A 26,406-nucleotide genomic window follows, 5' to 3' on the forward strand; every position below is an offset into this window, starting at 1 on the left:
CTCAGTGTGTGTGTGACAGCAGACAGATTAACACACACCCTCCTCTGAAACAAACACTCTCTCTAACTTTTTTTTATTCCACTTTTTTCCTCCGTTAATCCGCCATCATGGATCTGGACCCGGCCGTTATTATTCCCGCCATCCTCTTCACGGTCGTCGCCATCTATTTCGCCACTTCTCTCCTGAGTAAGAAGCCCGACGCCTCCTCCTCCTCAGCCGGGAAACAGAAGCCCAAAGTCGGCTACGGAGATGACATCCCTCCGTCCAGAGCTCTGGCTCCTCCAGCACCCAAACCTGAGCCTCCTGCTCCGGCTGTAGAGACGATCAAACCGGTGGAAAAGATCCAGGAGACACCGCTAAAGGTAAGACTGAGGGGATCGGTTATCCGGGAGGTTATTCGTTTATACAATAGATTAAATATTCACTTAGAAATGCTTTAGTAGTTTATTTTGCTCAATTTCTTTCTTACTATACATATATTTTTTAAATTACATGTTATAACCATGTGTTTTTTCCACAAAATAATCAATATAAACACAACAAAACAATCAAAATCAACATTAAGAGTGACTTAAATTCCTTATTACACATAAAAGATGTCATAGTGATTTATGATGGGTGTTTTAGAGTAGTCCATTATTAGTGATTGAGCAATCAGTCACTCAGTCAGCCAATCATATTCTTCCATTAAGAATAACAGAAATTGTTGATTAAAAGTTTATAATAAAAACATTAAGGATTTGTCTTTTAAGATCAAATTAAACTGTCTTGAATCTACGTAAACCGTCTTTTTTCTGGCATTTTACAGAAAACCTAAGAACTACTGAATGATAAATATAGTTATTGCCTGACATTTCAATAACAAAAGGCACTGGTTATATCTAACCAGCAAATGCTAACATCATCAGAGACACATTTATGCAGCCTGAGTTTATAGCTTTCTGTTGATTAATCAAGATTTTGACTTTTGATGCCATCATCATGACTCCCTATCTCATTATTCAGATGTTTTAAATCATTATGCTGACTTTTACACCACAGTTTTGACCTCATATTCCAGAATTCGGCTTTATAACTCATTAAAGCACCAAAAGTGATATTATATATTTGAATATTGAAAACCAATTAAATCCATTTTTAGGTTGAACGAATAAAAAAGGAGAAATAATTTGACTTTGTTGGGCGTTTTAGGAAGGGTTTTTCTTTTATTATATATCTAAATCAGTGGTTCTCAACGTTGGGGTCGGGACCCCATTTGGGGTCGCGAGAGACTGAGATGGGGTCTCTAGATGGCTTAAAAAACCAAGACCATTTTTTACATTACACTGTTGCCTGCCAAATTTTAACCAATTTTATCACTTTTTACGAACAATTTTAACACGTTTTTGCAACTGGAAACCCGTTTTTTGTCCGTTCTAAACCCTTTCTACCACTGTTTTTCTGCCTGTTTTTGCCACTTCTGAACCAAATCTTGCCACTCTCTGCCTATTGTTGGCTCTCTTGTCCCATTATTGCCACTATTAACCCCTTTTACCACTTTTTAAGCCACATTTCACATTTGATATGCCAATTTTTGCCAGTTTCTGACTTTTTCTGCATCAGCTAACCTTTTTTTTTGCCAGTTTATATCAATTTTCATCCAATTTCACCAATTTTTGCAACTTTAACTCCATTTCAGCCACTTTTCAAACCCCTTTTAGCACTTAATACGCCCATTTTTGTGACTTTAACCCAATGTTGCCATTTTGTTTGTTTTTTTGCCACTTTTATCTGATTTTTGTCATTTCTAACCCATTTCTGCCACTTTTAAAATCCTATTTCACCACCTTTCCCACCATTTCTTGCCATTAAAACCCATTTTAGCTATTTTTAATGTATTTTAATTCTGTTTTCAACTAAAGGATTTACATTTTTAAGAGGGCTACTTACTACACAAATGAATTAAAATGTGTTTCTTTGGTCAGAGTGGTTATTATTCAGGTTAAATATAAAAGACCACAGCTTCACTTTACGATGGACCGTGATTTTGCTGGCCCCAAGGTTGGCTCGGTCCCAAAAAGCTCTTCCATTTCCCCCTAATTCTTGAATGTGCATGGCTGTGTTCAGCCACCTTCAGGTCCAGTGGGGGTCCCTGGTCTCTAGCACCTTTATTTTGGGGGTCGTGGGCTGAAAAGGTTGAGAACCACTGATCTAAATACATGACAGCGCAGTGAAGCTGACAAAACACTGCAAGAATTTTACGAAATCAACCACAAGGTGTTGAGAGAAATCCTGAAAACTAAATGATCGATAAGTATTTTTCACTGTTTTGCATTTAATATTTTTTAACTGAGCTGTTAGGGATTATTTCTAAATTTTATTATGTTGTCAGTCATCTATTTGCTAAATCTGTTTGCAGTTTCCTCTTTTTGTCTGACCAGTAATCAGAAACTCAAAGAAATGTCGTTTTTAAGATCAACAAAGATTGTGAATCTGATTGTTTAGCCTGCTCACAGCTCAGCAGAAAACATGCAAAGATACCTCAACTGTTTCTTCCATAACAAACATGCAAACACGACTTCATGCTATTCTTAAAGGGATACGTCAACATTTTGGTAAATTCGCCCATGGCCATAATTCCTATAGTCTTAGTAATAGGTCTGTTTCCTTTAGTTGTTGGTGCTGTTTCTAGATCTCGGAGGACTGTTAAACCAGCTGCACCGCGAACGCTATTTTAGCAAACGGAATTTTTGCTTTCCCTCATCAAACCCATCAAATACACAATCCTACAACTCCAAAACGCTCTCGTGGACAAGTTGTGACCTGTACACAGCTTGCAGCTTGCACCGACAACTAAAGGAAACAAACCTATTACTAAGACTATAGGAATTATGGCAATGGGCGAATTTGCCAAAATGTTGAAGTATCCCTTTAAAAGAGACGATGACTCCAGCTAGCCTGGCTGGACCTCCATTCTAAACACTGTGTGAGTCAGATATGCTCAGACATACTGAGCATGCTTGATGGCATCCATAAACTGTGTTTGGCGTTCCACAGGGCTCCTTATTTGGTCCTTTCATTTTTTTATTAGAAATGTTTTCATCCATCTAAAACGCAGAACAGCACAGTGTAGATTTGCTGTGCAGATGAGACAGTGGTTGTTACCGAGTGCTAGTTATCTGTTTTTGTTGGTAAATGTAGACAAGGTGAAATTAAAAAACATTACAAATAAGTAAGTTTGCATTTTATCAAAGTATTTGACATTATTCTGCTTCCTCTGATGCAAAAAGTTGAAGGTGAGCAGTTGTTGGACTAACGCCGTTTGTCCTGCACATGTAAGAAAAATAGTTCAATAATGTGGTGATAAAAGTGCAAAAACTGAACAATAAAAGCTTGAATATTTGCTATAGCTCAGTTTCTTCTCTACCTCTAGTGCTGTGTAACTAATCAAATTTCAGTCTAGATCACAATCATGAAAAAAGACAGTCCAGATTATCGCTGTTTTCTGTGTCATGATGTTTCATCCTCCCTTTAACTTGAATGAGGAGCAGAGGAAGCCACAGCACCGACTCTGGTGAGTCTAAAAAAGCAGAAAGGAAGGCGCTGGTTCACAAATGGTTCATATGGAATCACTCTGGTTTTCCCTGTTTCTCCCAGGACGCGCTAATAAAGGAGATTCTTAAGCTCTGTGAGGCTTTTTAAGTTAAAAACAGTCAAAGTAACTGGTAGAGTTTGTTGCACGGTTGTTGTTGACCCTCAAAGTGGCATGACGTGTATTTAATGATTTAACATTCATGCACTGAGGCTGAAGTTTTAGTTTTTAAGCACGTTCAGTAAACGTGATCTCAGTATGAATGAAAATGATTGTGATGAACATTTTGGCCATAAACATGCAGCTGTTCTTTCTGCTGATGTTCACATTTGCTTCATCCTCATGTGAGTGCAGAGGAGGATTTTACCATTAGGCAGAAGTAGGCAACTGCCTACCTGGACCACTAGGGGCTCCATGAACATGTAATTAACTTAACCCTTTCTCCTGCACCGGCATTTGGAATTGTAAGGGGTTAAAACACTCATTAAAAGCTGCAAATATCAGGTAAACTTGGTCATGTGAAGCCAGCTGTTAATGATCAAATGTAAATAATGTAAAGATGTGTGAATTGTGATATCTTTAAAAAATTATGTGGAAAAAAACAAAACAAGCCATCAAGCTATGACTGTTATTTTACCAAATATTTCATTACCTCCGCCAAGGAGGTTATGTGATCGGGTGGGTTTGTTAGTTTGTTAGTTTGTCTGTTTGTTAGCAACATAAATCAAAAAGTTGTGGATGGGTTTTCATGAAATTTTCAGGAAATGTCAGAAATGGCATAAGGAAGAACTGATTAGATTTTGAGACTGATCCGAATCACCGTCTGGATCCAGGAATTTTTTAAAGGATTCTCTACTACTGGGAAATAGGGCTAATGGCGGAGGTCTTACCACTTTACACCAGGAGATGGCGGACATGAGTAACTTCAATCTCAGCAGCATTTGTGGGTGTGTTTCTATTCAAAGTTTTGGAGTTTATAGAGTTTGAAAGACGCACGCCCGGTTGAGGAGACAAGTCGGAGCAAATTGTAGCAAGAATACTCACAATGCTGGGAGGAATAGAGGAATATTCACCCTCTGCCATGACTTCCAGTCATACGGTGAGACCATGGGTGCATCTGTTGGCACCCGTAGCGAAGCCAATGCTTTGCCCCACCGTGTTTCCACCGGGGAGGGAGTAATCGGCGAATGCCGTGGTGGGGGGCACATGGGGACCGATCCAGGAATTTTTTGAAGGGTTCTTCACTATTGGGAGATAGGGCTAATGGCGGAGGTCTGAGTGCTTTTCTAGTTATTTAGATCATCAAATACATTGGCTAATTAATTAGGGATGCACAATATTATCAGACTGAAATTTATACCGGCAGGTATCAAAATTTCTGCCGATATTTACCTCTGATATTTTGATGTCATCAGCATATATCTACTGTAAATTTTGTCCATATATACTAATAAATAAGTGAAGTTTTAGGCTGGAACAACAGACCTATGTAAGTTGAGATCTTTTTCTTTATTCATCTACATACTTTCAAACTCTAAAGTGTGTTTTAAGAAAAAAGTTTCTTTCTTTTTCATCCTCAAATCTTAGATTGTGTTCAAAGGACTGAATTTTTAGTTATGTAAAACATTTGAGATTTATTTATTTAAAAAAAAAAATGGGACAATACGCATTAATGGACATTTCCATGTAAATACATGGGATTATAGCCCGATGGCTAATTTCCATCCCCAGTCCCATTAGCAGGTTGGTGTCAACACATAAAACAAAAACAAACATCAGTAATAGGAATAAATCACACAGAGCGTATAAAAAGCCAAGCAACATACATAATGACATACAGTCTGAAATAAAAACAGGCTGGGTGTTGGGGGACTATTGTAATTATACACAGTGAATTATAAAGTGCTAGAGCTAATTAAAGTGCCATAGTGCTAAAGTGCGTAGTGCCAGCTGCCTGGGAGCTCAGGTCCTCGTTATATTGCACATTGCCGAAATTGTTGCACAGAAATATAAAGTATATGATTTATTGCGCATTACCCTGCTGTCCAAGATCATAAAGTGCCGTGTTGAATATAATTTAGTATTGCATGATGCCCATAGCACACAGTTGCACATGCAGATGTGTGAGTAGATATTGCACCAAAACAAAACATATTTACATATCAGTATCAGCTAAAAGGAATCAGTAAATACTGGCGTATCAGATATTGGCAACAATCCAATACTGTGCATCCCTATAATAGATAGATTTGGTCACTTGTTGAGAGGTTTTGTTGTCAGTAAATTTACATTTCTCTCACTGAAATAAACATGAAAATTTCATATGCTCTAACTTCATTTGGTTACCATATGAAATCTGCCTGGACATTTCTAATCTGTCATTTATGGTTAGTTCTATGTTAAGTAACAAGTAGGTATTTTCCTGATAAATAAGAATTTTTAAGGGGGGGTGGGGGGGGGGGATGAAGGGCCCCCTGCCAGTTCTCCCCTTGGGCCCCAAAATTTCTAAAGCCGCCACTGTAAGAATGCATCAAAACTGACTAAATTTACCCGGTCTGATGTGTAAAATGACAGAGCATTGCTTCTTTACATGAAATAAACTTTCTTATTCATCACGTTAAATCCAGACATTTTTGTTGTTTTTATTCCCAATGCTTACATCACATTGTGATTCTTTGCCCATCAATACTGATCAGAGTGAAGATTGTGCAGCTTGTAGATCTGCTTCTACTGACTCTTTGATTCTAAGTTTGCCCAGTTTAGTTGATTTTTGTTTCTGTTTGCTTTAAAGTTTTCAAAACCAGTTTTGCAAATTGATTGAAAGCACTTACGGCTGCTCTGAATGTCTGCAGGTTGATGCTGATGTTTGCAGAAAGCCTGATCTGACAAAAACCACTGTGGATGAAGGATCTGTTAAACTACTGAGATCCATCGCTCTCTTTTCTCCTTGTATTGATCAGTGGTGCAACGGTGCACAAGTATTTCGGTTCAGATGTAGCTCAGTTTTTGAGGCCAAGCCTTGAATTTTCTGCACAGTACTGAAGCAAACGCAACATGTCGAGTTTCTTTTTCTTTATTTTGAGCATGCAAACCCAAGTGCTCAATGACTGAACACCTCTAGTATTAATTTGTTACATGCCATTGATCGCTTGCACAGCTGATTATTGACTCAGAAGGTTTATTGCAATTGCATTTCCATTTTAAAGTTAATCTTTACCCTGTTTTGCTTTGCTAATTTGATATTTTGCTGCTTGACTTCCTAATGAAGTCAGCATCTGATGACTTGGTTTGCTTATGTTTGCAGTTTTATGGGTATACTGAGTGTGTTTTAGGAGCAGAGCCAGCGCTCTGTGTTGTTTCTGAATTTGAATATTACTGTGGCTATAAGCTGCCATGTAAATCCAGCTCTGCCTGCAGCGGTACAGACGTGCCTCTCTGGACTCAGCCGGTCCCCAGAGGTCACTCTGCATGTTGACCTCCGTCTGTCAGATCCTTCTGACCTTCTTCCTCCTGCAGCACGGCCTTTAAAAAGCCTGAAGAATGTGCACACGGCGGCTGGAACATGCGACGGGCTCGGCGCCTATATTTGGTGTTCAACATGAATCCTATATTTACACCTGTGTATGTTCACGGTGTCACATGTCTGTGAAATGGACGCTGGCGCTCCAGGGAGGGGTGGAGGTGGGTGTGACGCCTTCACATGGCTTCATGTGATGTTTGATAACTGGGATGTCTGCTCGGTGTTATTTCATCCTGCTGAATCAGGAACACTACGGCCCTGTGGTTAGGAGCATCCAGCTGGTTCTACAGGTATTTCTACCACAACAGAGTCACTTTTTAGTGTTTTAATAATGGCGGAACAGGAAAATCCTGCATGCCATCATCATCATCATCATCATTTAGGTTAAACCCTGCTCACACGTGTCAGTGCTTTCAGACAGACCCGGTTCTGGTTCTGGTTCCATTCTGGAGCAGAACCCTGGTGCTTTCTGGTGAACCAGCCCAGTTTAAGCAAGCTGGTTAAAAATTAGGCTCAGGAACCGACACCTGACAGTCTGAAAGGCCTACGTGAGGTGTTTCTTCCCCGCTGGCTGTTTTCACTCTCCACAGTTTCACCTCATGTCCCTGCAGGGATGCCTGATGGGGTCAGGAAGTGTGGGACAGCCATCAGGAATGGGTTGGTTAGTACTTAGCAGCTCTAAATGGACCTGTGCTGCAGTTATCATCAGAAAAGTTCTTCATACATAAAGTACGATCCCTACACTTTACAAAAAAAAGATTTTTCCCCACAGTTGAACTGTTGAAAAATACATTTGCAAGAGCCACAATCTAAGTGGTGAAGAGTCGCTATTAAAATATGCTAAAGGTGGCAAAAAAGGGCAGAAAGTGGCAAAAATGGGTGAAAAGTGGCAAAAAAAACTGAGTTACAGCTGGCAAAAATGGTCCGAAAGTGGCAAAACATGGAGAAAAATGAGTGAAAAGTGGCCAAAACAAGAAAAAAATCAGAAATAAGGTGGGAAAAATGGGCAAAAAGCATCAAAGAGTAGCAAAATGGGAAATTCGTGGCATTTTTATTGCAAAAGGAAGCTTAAATGGGTGAAAAGTGGCAAAAACAATTTAAAAAGCAGGATAAAAGTGTCAAAAATGGGCAGCAGCAGTAAAAATGGAATTAAAGTGGCAAAAATTGCAAATAAGGGCAACGGAAATATGCAGAGAAAAAATAGAGGTTGATGATTAAGTTTGATAATTTAAGCCTACTGTGTAAGTGTGGGAAATAAACTGATTAATGAGACTTGCAATGGAAAATTTCTGAGATAAAATTTTCCTTTTAAAGGTTTTCTGGGGAATAATGTTTCAAATTAAGACATAAAAGAGCCACAAATCATCACAAATGAGCCTCATGTTGAGTATCACTGGTCTGGAGTCATCTGTCCAGATAAAGGGAGACAAGAGTCTGGGTGAGTCCAGTACTGGGCTGGGAGGCTAGCTGAGCCACTTTAACATATAAAAATCCTCATTTTGTCAAAAACAAAACAAAACCTCTCCTATGAAATGGCTCGACTGTAGCTAGCTCCTGTTTGAGTGCCAGTTTCCTTTCCTCCATCGTTATCTGATCCTCCTTTAAAAAGCCAAACTGGTACAAAATGAAGAGCAACCAGCTCTACTGAGCCAAATGATCTGATCTCAGATCTCCCATCAAAACCAGCAGCTGGATGGGTTTCAGCCAAGGACACACCGGTAAGATCAGAGTTTAATGAGCTAAACCAGGACAGAGCTGCACTGAACCAAACAGGACTGCTTTGTGGAAATGGACCAAACATGAGCGAATGTGCAGGCTTTAGACGGAGGATTTTCTTTCACTACATTCAGGACACAAAAATAGCTTGAGAATATTCTATATTTTTGCATTTTGAATGCTTGTTGTGGTCCTAAACAGCTGAAACATGGCCTTTTGGTTGCGTTTCTCCATGCAGAAATCACTGCTTGCCCCCCATGAGGAGTTCTCTGCTGCAAAGAACCTATTTTAGTAATTGTTCCCATGAAATGCACGTCTCTACTACAGACCAAGCTCCTGAAAACTTGAGCTGCCTGAGATTAGATCAGGACTTCATGTGTATGTCAGGAGAAAGAGGGCCTGCTGAGAGTAGAAACCATCTGTGCATCGATGGTGTGGATGTTTGCGGTATGCATGTGGCAGAATTAGCCGTGTCGCTGTATCAGACTGCAAGAAAAATCACCTCAATGCTTCTGTGAGGAACTTCCTGTTTGGCTAATTTGGTGTCTTTATCTTGTTGTCCATGTTTAGAGTCCAAGTGTAAACATCAGAGATGACCCGGGTCCAACATCTCCCTTTTTTCAGTTCGGTCATCACATGATCTGATTGATTACAGTTAGCCAGCGCTCTTGAGGCTATCGTTCCTGGTATTGATTTGGCGTTTTTGAACCTGTGTGAACCTGTGCGAATCAGATCTGCTGCTTTTCTGCTGACAGACTTGTGTAATAGCCGTCTGCACCGCTCTCTGACCTTCTCGGCGCTGATCTGCTGACTTAATGTGAACACGAGTGGTCAGCTGGACAACCTGGAGACACATGACGGACAGATGGGTATCTAAGCCTCTGTCCTAAATGCATTTTAAAGTGAGTGTGAACAGTTAAGGTATGAGCCAGGAGATATTTCTGTCCCTCTGCCCCCGACTTTCACGCTCTCATCGAGGGTTAAAATGACATTTTTCTCTCTGAGTTTCATGATTCAGTCAGAACAGAAGATCTACATCCATGTTTGTCTGAAAGCAAGTGAAACTGCAGGAAGCATGTCCAGAACTCTTAATGAGGAAATGAGTCAGACCATGAGACACAACATTAGTGAAATCAGACAGAAATAAATCAGTCAGAAACATCAGAGAATGACCGAAATCAGCTGCTGGGATGATCCAGGTAGAAGGAGCCGTGTGGTTCTGTCTGCTGTTGAAGCTTCATGGACATAAATCATGTGTTAGCAGCTTAAAGCCTTCAGTCACACCCTCTGATAACACGCTGAGTGTGTGTTAGAGCAGCATCATGGTGTGTTTTACACTTTTCTCTGTGTAAACGGCCACATAAAGGAGCTCCCTGTTAGTAGGCCTCGAACACAGAGAGCCTTGTTTCCTTCTGTTTGTGACGTCTGTTTTATATGGGGGAGTCTGACTGTTACGCCTGTCGCCTCACTGCAGGACAGAGGAGGAACCAGTATTCACATCCTTTACTAATGTTGCACTAGGAAAGTTCCAGGATCAGACTTTAACTGTGGGAAAAGTTTTCATCTGGTTGATGCTTGGTTTTAGTAATCACACACTCACACGTGGAGGTTTTACCATTTATGAAAAGGACATTACCGAAATATTAATGTAGCATGCTAACCAGGCCCTGCGCCTGACAGAGACAGTAGAAGTGCGTGCATTCATGGGGCAACATGCAAACATACGGAACTAAGTGGAAGGAACAAATGCAGAGAGCACAGAGCGCAGCGTTTGTCGGCGTATTTCCACCAATATCAGTTAAAATGACTTCTACCCAGTGTTATTCTTGTCAATGAAGAGTTTTCATGACGTCAGAGCTTTGAGAGCTGGGAGTGGGAGGAGGCGGCCGCCTCATAATTTTCTATGCAGAAGAAACTCTGATCATGAAATGCCATAATCCCGTATTCTTTATCAGATAAACACCATTGTCAAATTCTGATAAAATGGATTAGCACACCTAGCTTTGTCCTGTAATCTGATGATTTTAGAGCATGTAAACACTTGAATCTGGTTTCTAATGTTCTCTCTCTACATTTTCCAGGTAGACCCATGATACCGTTTACTGATTATATCCAGATTGCAGTATTGTCCTGCATAATCCTAATCGCACATTATTAACAAATCATGCTGCACGATTGCAGAGAATAATGATAGTTTAACAGACAAAATATAGAATAGAAATAAAGGTTTTTCTAGTCTAGCTGTGGCACTATTGTAGACCTAAAGGCCTTTCTGCAGGCTATTCTATAAATCTTTAAAGTACTGCTTGAAACAAGGGTGTCCAAACTGTGGCCCAGGGGCTAAATGCCACCCGTGGTCCATTTTTGATTGGCCTGCAGCAAATTCTAAAAATAAAAGACATGTGGCCAACATTAGAGCATGAACCTTGTGCTTTACAACCAGGGATGTCCCGATCCCGATCTCATGTATCAGATTGGGGCCGATACTAAGCATTTTTAATTGATCGGCGATCGGCAATTTGATCCGATCAGCCCAGACGATTATTTACGTTAGTTGCCATGAATGGAGCACAATTTACGGCAAGCCATAAACGGGCCAGTAACAAGAGAGCAGCGGTAGCATGTTAGCTTTCACATGTTAAAATTATCAGCGGTGTGGAAAAACTTTAAACTTGAGGGCGAAAACAGTCCAACTAAAAGACTAAAAGAATGCTAAACCTATTAGCAACCAGAATAACAGTACATATCTTTTTAATATCCAAACACACTTGTGTGCACCACAGCTCCTCATCCTTCCGCTCTGCCTCCTACAGCTTCTGTCTGTGTTGCTGAAAGGTCACATATTATGCAAAATAAACTTTTTAAGGCTTTTCTAGCAAAAATATGTGGCCTGTGCACAATCCCCCCAAGAATGAGAAAAAATCCAACATCTTGATTCATAGCACTGTGATTGGTTACAGCAGCTCCTCCAGATGATTGGCTGTTGGCCATGCCAGCCATTTAACCAGCCCTATCAGTATACCCATTCACTATGCATGTTGAAACCCTTTAGATTGGTTTGACCAACTGTAAGGTCAGGGTTAGGCTAACCCTCAATAAGGTGGAACATAAAAAGTGCCCTAATTTCAACAATTTATTAATATCTGAGGCTACTGGGACTAGCTTTAAAGTTATGTATGACTTTTCAGCCCTGATCTGAGCAGATCAGGAGCAGTTAAAGCCAACATTATGACTGCATGCTACTCAGAGTTTGTTTCTCTTACAGGCAGACAGTGGAAGGTTCCATATTTCAGTCTGATTTGACTCAACACTGATGTGCTTTGAGTTTCTGTTCCCCTTTGCTAGAACTGATGTCTGTCTTTGCACCAAATCTGTGATAAATCGACCGCTCTGCTCCGATGTCACCACAACAACGCGTGCCATCTATGCAGCAAATACTTAGATTTGACACTGTCTGTCCATCTCTGCAGGTTTCTCCTCGTGCTCTAAGCTCATGTGGTCAAACATCAAACTAGCACCTCTATGACATGCAGGTTTAACGCCACATATTTTGCTCTGCATGTTGCTGTCATCTTTTTTGTCACAGCTCCTGCAGACATCATGGCTGACCTGGTGCATGTAACTGAGCCCATGTGCAGGCGAGCGAGTCGGGAAACGCTGCATGCAACGCTAGCGAGCATCAGCGACAAGGTCACACTGATCCTGTTGTATCCTGACGGTGTTTGAGCAACGCAGCGCGTCATTTTCTCCATCGCTGCTTTCCTGTTTTCCTCTTGGTTGCTCACATTGTAATGGGAGAGGAACAATGAAAAAGGGAGATGACAAGGAATCAGGATCATTTCTCACTCCTGAGCTTCTTAACCGTTTCTTAACTGCATGTAAACTTACTGATAAATTATCTCACATGAATATGCACCGTCTGTTGGTGCTGTTTATGAACTGGGAAGCCTTTGTTGTCATGCTATTATGAGGTAGGACCATCCAGCTAACTGGCTTAGCATCAGTTAGCTTAAAGCTCCTGTAAATGGATGAATTGATTAGGAAACAGGACTAGTATCATAGTTCTCTTTACTTCAGATGTATTTTATTGAACTTTTGCTCCTTAAACCTTCAGATAAATCATTGTTTCTGGGCTCACGCTGTTCTCTGGCCGTGTCCCTGGCTGCAGCAGCTTCCTGTTTATTTATATATTTATTTACAGTGGTGCAGAGAGGCTCCATGTTTCACTGTCGTCAAAGCGAGGCCGATCTGCCTCTCTGACATTTATGTTCTTAGCATGTTGTTCTGTTCCCTCTTCTAAAGTTACAGCTGCGTCTGCTCCACCTTCATCCACCCTGCAGCCTAAAACGGCAACGGGACAGAGAGCTGCATGGCAACTTTGAGTCCAACGCTGCAGAGGTTTGTTTTGTTACTGATGGTTTAAAGTAAGAGTTTAAGGATTCTTTTCCGTATACATAAATGAAGAAAATGTTAATAATATTGAAGAAGACAGAGAAAGCTCCAAGTCTGCTTAAAAGACTAAACTCAGTCTGACATCCTCGTCTGTATTCAGACTTTTTTACATTTCTCTCCTCTCTCATTTTTAAAAATCAGCGCCTGGTTGCTCGTGGCGATGCAGCTGTCCATATTTGGTCATGTGAGTGTGCACACATTAGTGCAGATTGAAGGAGGAAAGACGGCAGCTGTTCTCAGCCTCGATCAGAGGTGGAGTCTGTCTGGTCATGTCTCCATGTTTCTGTGTCGTATCAACCCACACCAACGTCCTAAACAATCAGAGGTAACAGATTTTCTCTGTTTTTAGTGCTTTTCTTAAACACTAAGGCTGGGAAAATGGTATTTCACTCCTTTTTATGCACTTTAAACAAGGAAGAACTTAAAGTTTAGTTACTTATCCTTAAAACCAGCCATATATTTTTCTAGCACTCATTTTTCTTTAATACCATCAATGGAAAAGTTTAATACAAGCTGCACTTGTTGAAAAATGAAGCAAATGCTGAAGAGTAAGAAGACTGCAGTTCCTCCAGTGTCCACTAGAGCAGTGGTTCTCAACCTTGGGGTCGGAGGGGGTCACCAGATGCCTTAAAAAACAACTAAGAATATTTTTAAATGACACTGTTGCCACTTTACATCAATTTGACCAAATGTGAATCCTTTTTTCATCACTTTTTAACACAAATTTAGCCAATTTTAGCACATTCTTGCTACTTAAAACTCATTTTTGTCCATTTTAAACCCTTTTCATCACTTTTCTCCTCCTGTTTTTGCCACTTTTAAACCAATTCTTGCCATTTTTGTCTATTGTTGCCTCTATCAACCACTTTTTACACTCCCTTTTGCCCATTTTAACCACAAATAAACAATTTTTGCCCATTTATATCAATTTTTCATCCCAGTCCACCTAATTACCACCATTTTTTTGCACTTTCAGCCACTTTTTTACTACTTTTTGTGCCAATATTTGCCACATTTATGGTCTTTAAAAATCCAATTTCATCACCTTTTCCAAATTTTTTTCCCATTAGTAACAATCCATCCATTCTCTATACTGCTTATTCCGTGCTGGGTCGCGGGGGGAGGGGGGCTGGAGCCTGTCCCAGCTGTCATTGGGCGAGGCGGGGTACACCCTGGACTGGTCGCCAGTCAATCGCAGGGCTGACATATAGAGACAGACGACCAGGCACACTCACATTCACACCTACGGGCAATTTAGAGACACCAATTAACCTAATGAGCATGTTTTTTGTGGTGGGAGGAAGCCGGAGAACCCAGAGAGAACCCACGCATGCACAAGGAGAACATGCAAACTCTGCCAGAAAGGCCCTGGCCCTGACCAGGAAGCAAACCAGGAACCTTCTTGTTGTGAGGCAACAGTGCTAACCCCTGCGCCACCGTGCCGCCCCCATCAGTAACCAATTTTGGCAATTTTTAACTCATTTTATTTACTTATACTTTATTTATTTAAGGCTATTTACTACACAAATGAATAAATAAAGATATTTGTTTCTTTGATAGGAGTAGTTATTATTCAGGTCGAATATAAAATATGGTTTTCACAGCTTAACTTCACAGTGGACCATGGTTTTGCTGACCTCCATGGCCCCCAGTTTGTCTGGATCCCAGAAACCTCCCCCTTTGTCCCCCCTAATGGACGGCTTTGTCCACATGACTCTTCTTGATTGTGCATGGCTGATTTACCACCTTCAGATCCAGTGGGGGTCCCGGGTCTCTGGCACCTTTATTTTGGGGGTCGCAGGCTGAAAAGGTTGAGAACCCCTGTAGTAGAGGCTGTCAGCAGAAGTCACTTACACATCCCATGTTAAATGTCCAATAACCATGCTTATGTCCTGGTTTAAAATTATTTTGGTCAGCATAGTTCATTTATTAATGGGCACTTTGTATGAGGGGGGAATTTTTTTATAACTTTTTTTTTCAGGTACCAGTGGTAGATCAGTACTTTTGGTGCTATAGCACCTAGATCAAGACTTAAAAGTAAGGATGCACAACCCAGACAAAGCCTTACACCCCCTTAAATCTCTGGTGCCCCCCATGGGAATTCCAGACCCCGGGTTGGGTACCAAGGGTCTAGTGGATGTGTTTGTGCATCCCATGTATAGAGGCTGTTTTCTAGAAACAGGCAGCCTGGGTTCAGTTCAAATCAGCCGGTGGCTCCTTTCCTGCATGTCATTCCACTCTCTATCTTACCAGTTTCTGACTCCATCCACTGTTCAGTCTGCAGGGAAGGAATAAAAGCCCCAAAATGTTAAAATTACCAGATGAAATCATCACTGAACCTCGCATAGATAAAGCCAGGGCTTGCATAGCTGAGCTTCTTATCATAGCTGATGAATGAGTGTAGCACTCCCAGATGTCTGGCATCTACAGAAGCTGCCATCATTACAAATACCTCTCTTGGTACCCCTCCTCATGACACCTCCTCCCTCTGAAGCCCGGCCCTTTCTCTCCTGCCCCGGCCTGGTTTGCTTTCGTCTGGTTTGGTTTGTTCCCACTGATGACTCTTCTGCTTCTCCGTGCTCAGAGCTTTTGGCCGGGCCTCAAATCTAGAAGCAAACAATAGCTTTGTATAACAACATGGCAGCTAATTTGTCCTCTGTGGCGAGAAGTTGGCACCCTCTGCTCCGCCAACGCCCTTTCCTGCTTACTTCAGCCTCTTATAGAGGAAACGTCCTGGCATCTATCAGTGGGAAGACGAGTTCACAGCAGCAGACAGAAGGAGAGTCAGACAGCAGAGCTGAGTAAAGATAAAGAGTCTTTAAGAGAAGGCAAACGGGCGCAGAGAGGCGGGGGTTCTGCTTTTTTTGATGGAGAAAGCCAAACAGACCAATGTCTTTTTATTAGGCTAATAAAGAACGGTTACACAAAATGCCATTTAACCTCATTTTTATTGTCAAACTTCCCAGAGTCCAAACTGATGTGTAAGTGAAAACAGACTTCTACAAAATTGGTGCTAGTAGTCTCAGAGCCATGGGCGTAGTACCTGGGCCCCCAGGAGGGTTGTCACAATACTAAAATTTCAAACTCAATATCGATACCCAGGAAAATACTTGATACTTGATACCATTATCGATTCCGCTGGGATAAAAAATGACAACTATATGACAAATACTTAAAAAGGCATAAAAATATTTTTATTAACATGAAAAACTCAAAAAAAGCTTTTTCAATCTCAACATGTAACATGCTTCTCAACAGAAACACAGATGCTAGTTAAATAATCTGAGAATGGAAAAAATCAAAAACAAAAAACAAGACAGTCATCACTTAGTGCAAATAAATGCAAAATAAATAACCCAAATATAACCCAATTTGACAATATTTTAAGGTTGTCTGAGGTATTTTTCTTTAACTTAGTGCAAATAATCCAAAAATCTAAAATTAACAATAGCAAAAATATGATTTTCGTTGCTTGTCAAACACAAGTGTAGAGCCGGCTGTGCTCGCTTCTTCTGTTTAGTTGCAGGTCGACTTTTCTCTTCTTCACTCTGCAACTTTAAGAGAAAACAACACGTTTGAGTAACGTTAGCTAGCTAAAGACTGCTAGCCACGACTAATGGCTAATAACAAAACAACCAACATTAATTGAGCAGCAAGCTAAATGCGGCTAGCGCGGCCTACAGTAGCATGCTGGCTACAGCTAATCACAAAACAATCAACATCAGTAATAAGTTTAATACATTAAGTTAAACGATCTTTCTTAGAAATGTCCAAATGTTGTCGTCCAGCACTGCAAAATAATGGAAGTAAATCTGATTAAACCATGGTAAAAATATTGCTCATAAATGGGGAAATTGACGCAACATTTGCCGGTTAAGGGGGGGCCCTGTGTAATATTCTTTCTGGGGGTCCAAATCCCTACGCCCCTGCTCACAGTCAGTGAAATAGGGATCTCCTGAGGTCAGTGAATGTGTCTCAGTGATTGTAGTCTAAAGCAGTGGTGGCAGGGCACACTAGTGTGCCTTGAGACAAGTCTAGGTGTGCCCTGGGAATCTGTCTGGATCCCTGAAAAAACCCAGAGAATGGACCCTCCCCAGCTGTGATTTATTGATGAGTGTGTGTGTTTGATCAGTAGCATTGGTGCTAGCATCCTGGCTAACAGTTACGTCATTTGGCAAGCTATTATTGAGTTAAAATTGGTGTTAAAATGATCATTATTCATGCTACTTTTAACCAAATTAAGCAATTTTCTACCCATTTTGCCACTAATTTTGTCAACTTAAACCATTTTTGCCACTTTTTTGCCATTTTGCAACTTTTTTTAAAATACTTTTGACCCATTTTTGCAACTTTTTTTGGAACTTTTTGCCACATTTAACCCATTTTTGCTACCTTTTTGAAGGGTTTTGCCTACTTTTGCTATTATTTGGACAATTTTTGCCAATTTTTTCATCACTTTCACCACATTTTAGCAACTTTAACCCTTTTTGCCACTTTTCTGCCTCTTGTAACCTATTTTGTCCCCTTTTTGACACTTTCAACCCATTTTTGCCACCTTCTTGCTAATTGTCACTCACTTTGCCTTTGTTTGGCCCACTTTTTTGCCTAATTTTGCCAATTTTTTAGTCACTTTTAAACCATTTTAAACACCTTTTTACAACATTTAACCCCTTTGTCCACTTGTAACCCATTTTTGCCACCTTTTTGACATTTTCAACATGTTTTGCCACTATTAACCAATTTTTTGGACCCTTATGCCAATTGTTAACCATTTTTGACTTTGTCTTGCCACTTTTTACCCAATTTTGCCATGTTTTATCATCACTTTAACCAATTTTTGCCACCTTTGAGGCACCTTTTGCCCAATTTTGCCACTCCCAGTTGTCTGGGCCCCAGAAACCTCTCCCCATTATCCCCCCTTATGGGCCACCTTGATTGTTACATTATTTAAAAAGTCTATTGTATTCATATGAATATGGTGTACCTTAAGATTTTGGCTTTGGGCAAAAAAAGTTTGAAAACCACTGGTCTAAAGACGCCTGTGTCTGGAAGGTCTAGTCACTGCTTAATCAGTATCCATGGCTACCATTACACCATGAAGACAAAAGAACACTCCATGAGAAAAGGTTATTGAAAAGTCTAAGTTAAGAGATGGATGCAAAAACATTTCCAAGGCTCAGAGTTCAGCATCACTACAAACACACCATCCTCACTGTGGAGCATGTAGTGGCAGCATCATGCTGGGGGATGCTTCTCAGCAGCCAGGTCTGGAAGGCTTGTAAAGATAAAGGGTAAAATGAATGCATAAAATGAATATTTATGCAGGTTTTTTTTTTGTCAAAAAGCAAAATTATCCTGACATGATTGATTTATAAAAACAACAAAAGGGTAAAACATCCAATAGGGTGGAAACTTTCCATAGGCACTGTAGCTTAGGGCTCATGCTTTGGTCTAGTAGGATTTTCCTGTAAATCCCTCCTGGCTGCAGTCATCTACAGGCCTCTTTTTCTGTATAAACATTCATTATCCAATACCAGTTTGAGCTACAGTAAGTCTGACAATTTGGGGAGAAATTTTAGAGTTACCTTTTAAAAGACACATTGCATGTGCACAGTTTGAAGTTTTGAAGTTTTTAATTTATTATTGTGTCATACATACAATCATATGCCCAGCCCACATGTGCGCAGTATTCCGTGTATTTTGGGTACACCTGAATATGCATTTTTGACACATTTTACCAGGATTTCTAATTGGAGTTAGCACCATTCTGAATAGAAATATAGCAGAAGGTATTGTGGAATTATTACTCAGTTTCAGGTGAGTGAAGTTGGTCTCTATCTGGGTTTGTTGTTCCCACCTCTTTGTCCACACTGACCGGGAAAATGCTTCCTTGAGCTTGTTTATGATTTAAGGCTCTAGCATGGTTTGAAATGTCATGCAGAAACTCTGCACTGGAAATAGGAAAATGGCCCCAGACCCTGTGTAAAGTAGAGGAATAATCTCAGAAATGTTGTTCATTATGTCCTTAAAGGTTGAAGGAAGTGTTTGCACAGAAACAACAATTCTTCAATTTAAAAACAACTCCCAGCATCTGTTTTGTGTGAAAATAACAGCGACCAGATGTCGAGGTATGCTGAGTTCACCTGCATTTCTTTGTTCAGGCTTTACCCGAGCTGCTCTTTGGAGCGCTGCAGACAATCCTGCAGACGTTTTCCCTGCAGAGAACAGAGTGGAAGTATCTCGCTGTCTCTCTGCTTTATGGAGGCGGCGTCAGGGCGCTGAAGTAGAGACGAGGGGAACAATGAGTCTGTGTTTGGACAGAGACGCAGGGCAGAGATGGAGGCTCTCTGCCACAACAACTGTCTATTCCTGCACAGATGCTCCTGCTGCCCAGCGGACTCTGTGCTGCAGCGAGGAGGGTAGCACTGGTGTTTAATCTTCACAGAAATAACCCACTTCCTTTTGCTTCGCTCCACTAAAAAACTACACTTTTTACCCTGAAGTTTGAAACCGTCATTGAGACACTTCCAACATAACAATACCATGAAATAAGCAGTAGTGTTCATTAGCTTTATTTGCTTTGAGCTAAATGGGGGATGGCCCCTAAAACCTCATTTAAACAAATGAAACTTAACTTAGGCTGAAATTAAAATACCAACCCTAATTCCAATTAATGCAAAATCAAGCTGTGATTGTAAGGTGCAAGGCTGTAAACCCACCATTAATGCTTATGACCTTCGACCCCTCAGGTGGCACTGCATTCAAAACACTAGATGGCGTTTTGTACCCTCAACTTCGCCTGGAAGGCAGCAGCTGCCTGAAAGGCATGTCCCACCCATCAACTGCCTTCCAATCAGGTGAAGTCATGAGCTTAACCCCTCATCCAATCACTGGCCAGCATCGTATCAAGTGAGCAAGCTTGCCATTTCCCCAGACAACCATGCTAGCTTGCTTTTTGGCTTTTATTTTAGGCATACATTTTAAAATTTTTGCTACCTTAAGTCAAATCTAATTAAAGGGGACATATTTTACCCTGAAAAATCCAGTAATGATTTTTCTGTACGTCTGAAACCCCCTCTGTTTCAGCCCTGCTCAGAACGAGCTGTTTCTGTCTCCTGGCTTTAAATGTTAATGAGCTGTCTGACTCCGCCCCTTGCCACGCCCTTCTCAGGAAATGATTGTGACTTGATGGATGTGGTTCTCCTGATTCTCAGGAGAGGACGGCAGGAGGACGGAACTTTCTTCCAAGCGAGGAGGGCCAACTCAACCTTGGGGCGGGGCTAACTCCCCACATGACATCATTAGGGGGAAATCCGTTGGGGGAGGGTTCTGATTCTTGGGGTTATTGTGGACAGCCCAGGGGTACATATTTTTACTAGAAAAGCCTTAAAAGTGCACTTTGCATGATATGTGACCTTTAATGTCATGGATTAAAATGAACAAGCTAATAAAATCAACCCATATGTATCTCCTCAGCAAATTAAGAGAAGCTTATTTATTTGGTCGGCATCTATATGCCTTCTAAAATGCTTAGTATCTTATTATATAGAGCCTAGCTGACTTCAAGCTACCTAAAGACACGGTTGAGACATGCTAATGTCTTCCAGGATGCAAATACGGGCATTCACCAGGTAGCCTGTTGGCTCTGGATAACTGTAAGGCAGCTGGGCATAGTTAGCTCTTTACTTCTTGGCTCGCTCACTTAATACAGTGGTGACCAGTGGTTGGATGAGAGGATAAGCTCATGACTTCATCTGATTGGAAGGCGGTTTGTGGGCGGGACGTGCCTTCCAGGAGGCACTGAGGGCACAAAACACCATTGAGCATTAAAAACCAGTGTGATGGATATTAACCCTTGTCAGTTAACAGTGCATCACTGCATCTGCAAATGTAAGTTAAGACTCTACCGTGCAACATCCAGAAGCTCCGCCCTCTTATCTGGGCTGCGAGCTCACCTGAGCGAAAGCGGAAAAGTGTGCTGTGGTCTGACGAGTCCACATTTCAGATTGCAAAGTTAAAAATCCAGCCTCTGTGACGGTTTGTGGGTGTATTAGTGCCAATGTCACGGATCACCTGCACATCTCCGAAGGCTTCATCATTCCTGAGAGGTTCACACGGGTGTGTGCTTCCATCCAGACATCTTTACAGTGGTGACACATTCCGAACGGGCCACAACAGCATGGCTTCACTGTAAAAGAGGGTGGGGCCTAAATGTGTGAAGATTTTTGAAGCTCAAAATACAACAGCATATCCCTGAACTGTTTAGAAACTTAGGATAAACATGAATCAATAAGAATTCCACTCCATACTTTAACAGTCCCCAGAAGCTTCCAGAGATGTTGGAAGAAAATATGCAACACATAATTTAAAAAGTGTAAATTAAAACTGTCAAATATTTCAGTTTCAGCATTAAATATGTAGTCTTTGAATGCAGGTTAAAGGAGTTACAAATCCATGTACTCTGTTTGTATTCACATTCTTAATGTTCCAGCTTTTTAGGAATGGTGGTTTGTAAAAGGGTTATATGAGGATAATGTTTTTATCTCATCTTAAAATCCTAAGAATGAATCCCCCCCTCTGTGTCAGTCATAATAGCAGAAACCCTCGTCGCTCTCCGTCCTCTGGATGAAACAGCTCGCCGGTGTCACATGGCCGCCCTCGGGCTCCTTCGCCGGATGAGGCTGCGTCCTCTTTGGTGTTTGCTCAGGTTGTTCACTGAACGCCTCAAATGCCAGGAGATCTAATGCCCATCCTCTGCGCCCTGTTACTGAGCTAAAATGGCTTTTATGAGGGAAGCACTCAGGCTACTGTTACGGATATATTTATCAGGAAACACTCGGAGAGGTCGAGAAGGCCGCGATGACTCGGACTAATCCAGCGAAGGCGGCTCGTTTTCCAAAATGCCTCACATAGCTTTTAAACATGCGTGACATCTTGATCTGTTTGACATGATGGAGAATAAAGCTCATTATCTACCTCTTTATTATTGTCTTATCAGCTTTATTCTAACATCATCATACCAGAATTTTAAACTTTGACAGGATGCTAGTGAAAATGAATGCATGCAAACTTCTACACTCTCTAAATTGCACAGATTGACAGAAGTATTTGTGTAATTCCCTTCCTTTAGACCTTGTCTTCTGAAATAGATGGTTTTTACAGAGACTTTTAAGTACCATGTCATAAATATTGTCAACAATATTGTCTTTTATTTGTATGTTATGCATAGAAACATTAGATTTCTACCTTTTAAAATAAATGTATAAAGCAGATTCACATGTAGGCTGCTATTGTGTATTTTATCTGCATTGTTTCTCATATTACTCCTGGAATTTTCTCACCTTATTCTACACTAAAGTAACTCAGGGCTGTTCAAGTGGTGGCCTAAAGAAAGACACATAAATAAGATTGGTCAGGTCAGGTATGGGAGCAGATGCCGCGGCAACCTTGGTCCTGTACTGACAAGAAGATTTTTTGGGCAGAGGTCATGTTGCAAGCAATTTTCTTCCGCTTATCCGGGGTCTGGCACGGTGGCAGCAGGCCAAGCAAGTCAGCCCAGACATCCCTCTTCCTAGTGGCATTTTCCAGCTCTTTCTTGGGAACTTGAGGCGTTCCCCCGAGCTGGATAAGGTATATAATCCCTGCAATGAGTTCTGGGTCTACCCTGAGGTCCCCTTAAGCACCCGGAGGACCTCCACAGGGAGGCATCTGAGCCACCTCAACTGTTGACTTTCAATGCTAAGTAGGACAGGGCAATTAATCGCAAATTAGATTAAATCGCAATTTGGCATGCTGCAATTTACAAATCGCAAAAGTTGCAATATTTCTTAGGCCCCGTCCACATGGAGACGAATTCAGGAGTATACTCAAAAGTTTTTTGTTGTATCAGCGTTTCATTCACATGAAAACGGCGTTGTAGGAGGCTGTAAATGGTACTTTTTGAAACCGGGTCCCAGAGTGAACAAATCTGTAAATGCTTACCGTTTCTTTTCCGTGTGGACAGCCAACCACATCTTTTTTTAAACGATTAAGTCACACATATTGTAGCACACTTACCCCACATGCGCATATCAAACCAAAACAACAATGGCAGATTACAGGGAGGTTTCGTGCTGTAGAAGCTACTGAGCATATTATGGCATTTACAGCAAAATCTGATGCTCCTTTACCACCGCACACCATACGTTCTTAAATCCAACGCCAAGAACAACCAGAAGGGCAACTAGAAGAAAGTCTGTGTCAGTCATGTACAGGCCTGGCATTTGTACTACAGCATTTCCAGTCTTTTTCAGTGGTTCCATGCTTACGCGGACATTTCCTGAAACGATCCCGTCTTTACAGCAAACTTTTTCAAAAAAAAACGGAAATATAACGTTTTCGTCTGGCCTTAAACTTGAAATATGTCAGAAAAAAGCAGTTTAATACATTCATTTTTTGCAGCAGCTTTACAAGCTTAACCTCCTCCACCCCAGCCGCCTCTTTTGTAGCTCATTCACATTCATGCTACTATGGATTAAGTGCTTCTGAAATAGTTTAACTTTTTTCAGTACACATTGTCATTTATGTGTCCATCCATAGGGGGGTTTCTAGCCATGTCATCTTTAGAGCAGAGCCTTCTCTGCCAAGTAAAACTGTAGGCTATAACCACTTTGCAGTGAAATGGTAAAATGTCTGATGAGTGTTCCTGACCAAATGTTGGTTATAATATTGATTTATTGCTTGAATTTGTTGAAAAATACACCAGTTGAGTATCCATCCATCTATTTTCTATACTGCTTATTCCGTTATGGGTCGCAGGGGGGCTGGAGTCTATCCCAGCCGTCATCAGACGGGTTGAGTACTCTGATAATAATCACATATTAAATAGCAATATCAGGGTTAAAAAAAATTGCAATTACATTTTTTTTAGCGTATCGCTCAGCCCTAACGCTAAGGAGCCTTGGCTCTACTTCAAGCTCCCTCCGGATGTCTGAGCTCCTCACCCTCTCTCTTAAGGCTGAGCCCAGACATCCTCCTGAGGAATCTCATTTCCTCTGCTTGAGCTGGCAAACTCCTTGATTTGGTCTTTACCCACTGGGAAGTAGATAACTGGTAAATTGAGAGCTTTGCCTTCCAGCTCAGCTAGTTCTTCACCACGACAGTCCGGTAACACATCTACAGTCCTGCTGATGCTTCACCAATCCACCAGTCCATTCTACCCTCACTCCTGAACAAGATCCCGAGACACCCTCCCCACATGGAGGGAGCAGTCCAGTGTTTTCCAACAGGGATCCATGGCCTCAGACCTGGAGGTGCTGACCCTTAACCCAACTGCCTCACACTTGGCTACAAATGGCTCCAAAGCTTGCTGGAGGTCCCCAGCAGAGGACGCCAACAGAACCACATCATCTGCAAACAGCAGAGACAGAATTCTGAGGTCTCCAAACCAAAAACCCGACCTCTCCAAACTCCGTGAAAATCACCAACAGAACCAGAGTTAAGGGTTTTCCTTGTAAAGGCCAACACACACCGGGAACATGTTCGACTTTTATGTGCTTAGGAGGCAAACACAGCAGCCTTGGAGACCTGTATTTCCATCGTGCCCCCCCACGATCCTCCAAGGGACGCCATCGTAACCCTTCTCCAAGTCCATAAAACACATGTAGACTGCACTACTCTAGGTAAGGAGCTGACATGTTGCAGGCTCATACCAAACAAGAAAGATTCATCAGCATTACTACCAGTTGTTCAGATTGAAGCTATAAAAATGACCCTAACTTTATTCGATATCTCCCAGGCCCGTCCTTTGGGATTCTCTTTCAGGAACTGGCCCTCAATCTGAGTAATGACTAAGAATAATGGCTGCGTAGCGCTCTTATGCCCTCATATTCTTATTTTCCTCTTCTGTGTCTTCTATTTCTGTCTTTAATGAGCTCGGCTATCTTCCTCTTGTGTTTTCTGGTTGATTTATTCCTCTAATCAGAAATACAACAGCAGTTGCCTGAAACAAAAACACGACTCCCAGTGATCTCATTAATGACTTACTCACCGTACCAACATTTTTGACCAATTTAGGCCTGCAGTACTGAGCCTGCTCTCCTGTGGGAATACGGTTTATCCTTCTGCTGAGTCATAAAATGATTTAATGAGTCTGCATTTAGCATCGTGACCCAGAATGCTCTGTTTCAGAGAGTCGGCGCCTTTGGTGTTCAGATAATTTCGGTGCGTCACTGCTTAGGAATTCAGAGGCCGAGGAATGAGGCGATGTTCGGTCCATTTTTCAAACAGATGCCGTTCCTGTTTATGGTTTCTCTGGGATTAAGGCTGACAGCAGGGGGCCAGCAGAAGTAGTTTAATACAGTCAGACCTGATTCATTTCACTGTCCTCCCCCCCCCTGGTGACACCAGTTGTCACTGTAGTGAGTCATTAGTAACAGGACCGTCTTACTGTCCGGGTCATGGCCGCTTTTGACTGATTATACCAGACAAGGACGCTGTAGTCCTCCTTCTGCTCTGGTTTTTATGTTTAAATATGTGAAAGGAGGTGAATACAGGAGTTTTAATGATAAAAGTGGCCTTCTATGAGAACATGGGGGCTAATTTTATCTCTCTAACGCTACAGGGAAGAAAGGTGGTGTATGCCATAAAGCACTGATCATCAACTGGCAGCCTGAGGGCCATATCAGGCCCCCAAAGCTTCCTATCCAGCCCCCAGAAGATCATTAAATGCAGAAAAGGAGGAAAAGAAGACATGGTTTCAATGGTATTGTTTGGCTATAAATGTCTGCAGCTGTTAAACCTACCCCAAAATTAATATGATAACATTTAATATTGAAAAGTTTTAGAATAACTAAACATTTGATCCGTATTACAGAAATTCACCTGTCAGCCTTTATAACTAAAGTTTTAAAAAATATATTTCAGAAATTAGACTGGTGGATATGTTCAAAAATGGCCAGATAAGGTGGTGAAAAGGGGTTAGACAGCAGCAAAATGGGTTGTGGGGTGGCAGAAAGGGACAAAAATTGGCTAGAAAAGTGATGAAAAGAGGGTAAAATGAGGCAAAAATTGGTAAAGAAGATAAAAAGTGGCAAAAAGTATCAAGTATCAGTTAGAGGTGGCAAAAATGGTGCAAACACAGCAACGAAAAAGGGGTTTAAAAGTGGCA

General features: G+C 41.3%; 1 protein-coding gene across 4 annotated transcripts in view; it reads left to right on the plus strand.

The window, feature by feature from the left end:
* Positions 1-26,406, plus strand: part of si:ch73-366l1.5 (FILIA-N KH-like domain-containing protein) — a 49,942-nt gene continuing 23,536 nt past the window's right edge. For all 4 annotated transcript variants that reach the window (XM_041777727.1, XM_041777728.1, XM_041777729.1 and 1 more), the window contains exon 1: positions 1-362. In XM_041777727.1, the coding sequence (XP_041633661.1) occupies positions 108-362 (255 nt within the window). In that variant the 5' untranslated portion in view covers positions 1-107. The remainder of the gene's footprint in view (positions 363-26,406) is intronic.

Source organism: Cheilinus undulatus, linkage group 21 (assembly GCF_018320785.1).
Source record: "Cheilinus undulatus linkage group 21, ASM1832078v1, whole genome shotgun sequence".
Classification (NCBI taxonomy): Eukaryota; Metazoa; Chordata; class Actinopteri; order Labriformes; family Labridae; genus Cheilinus; species Cheilinus undulatus.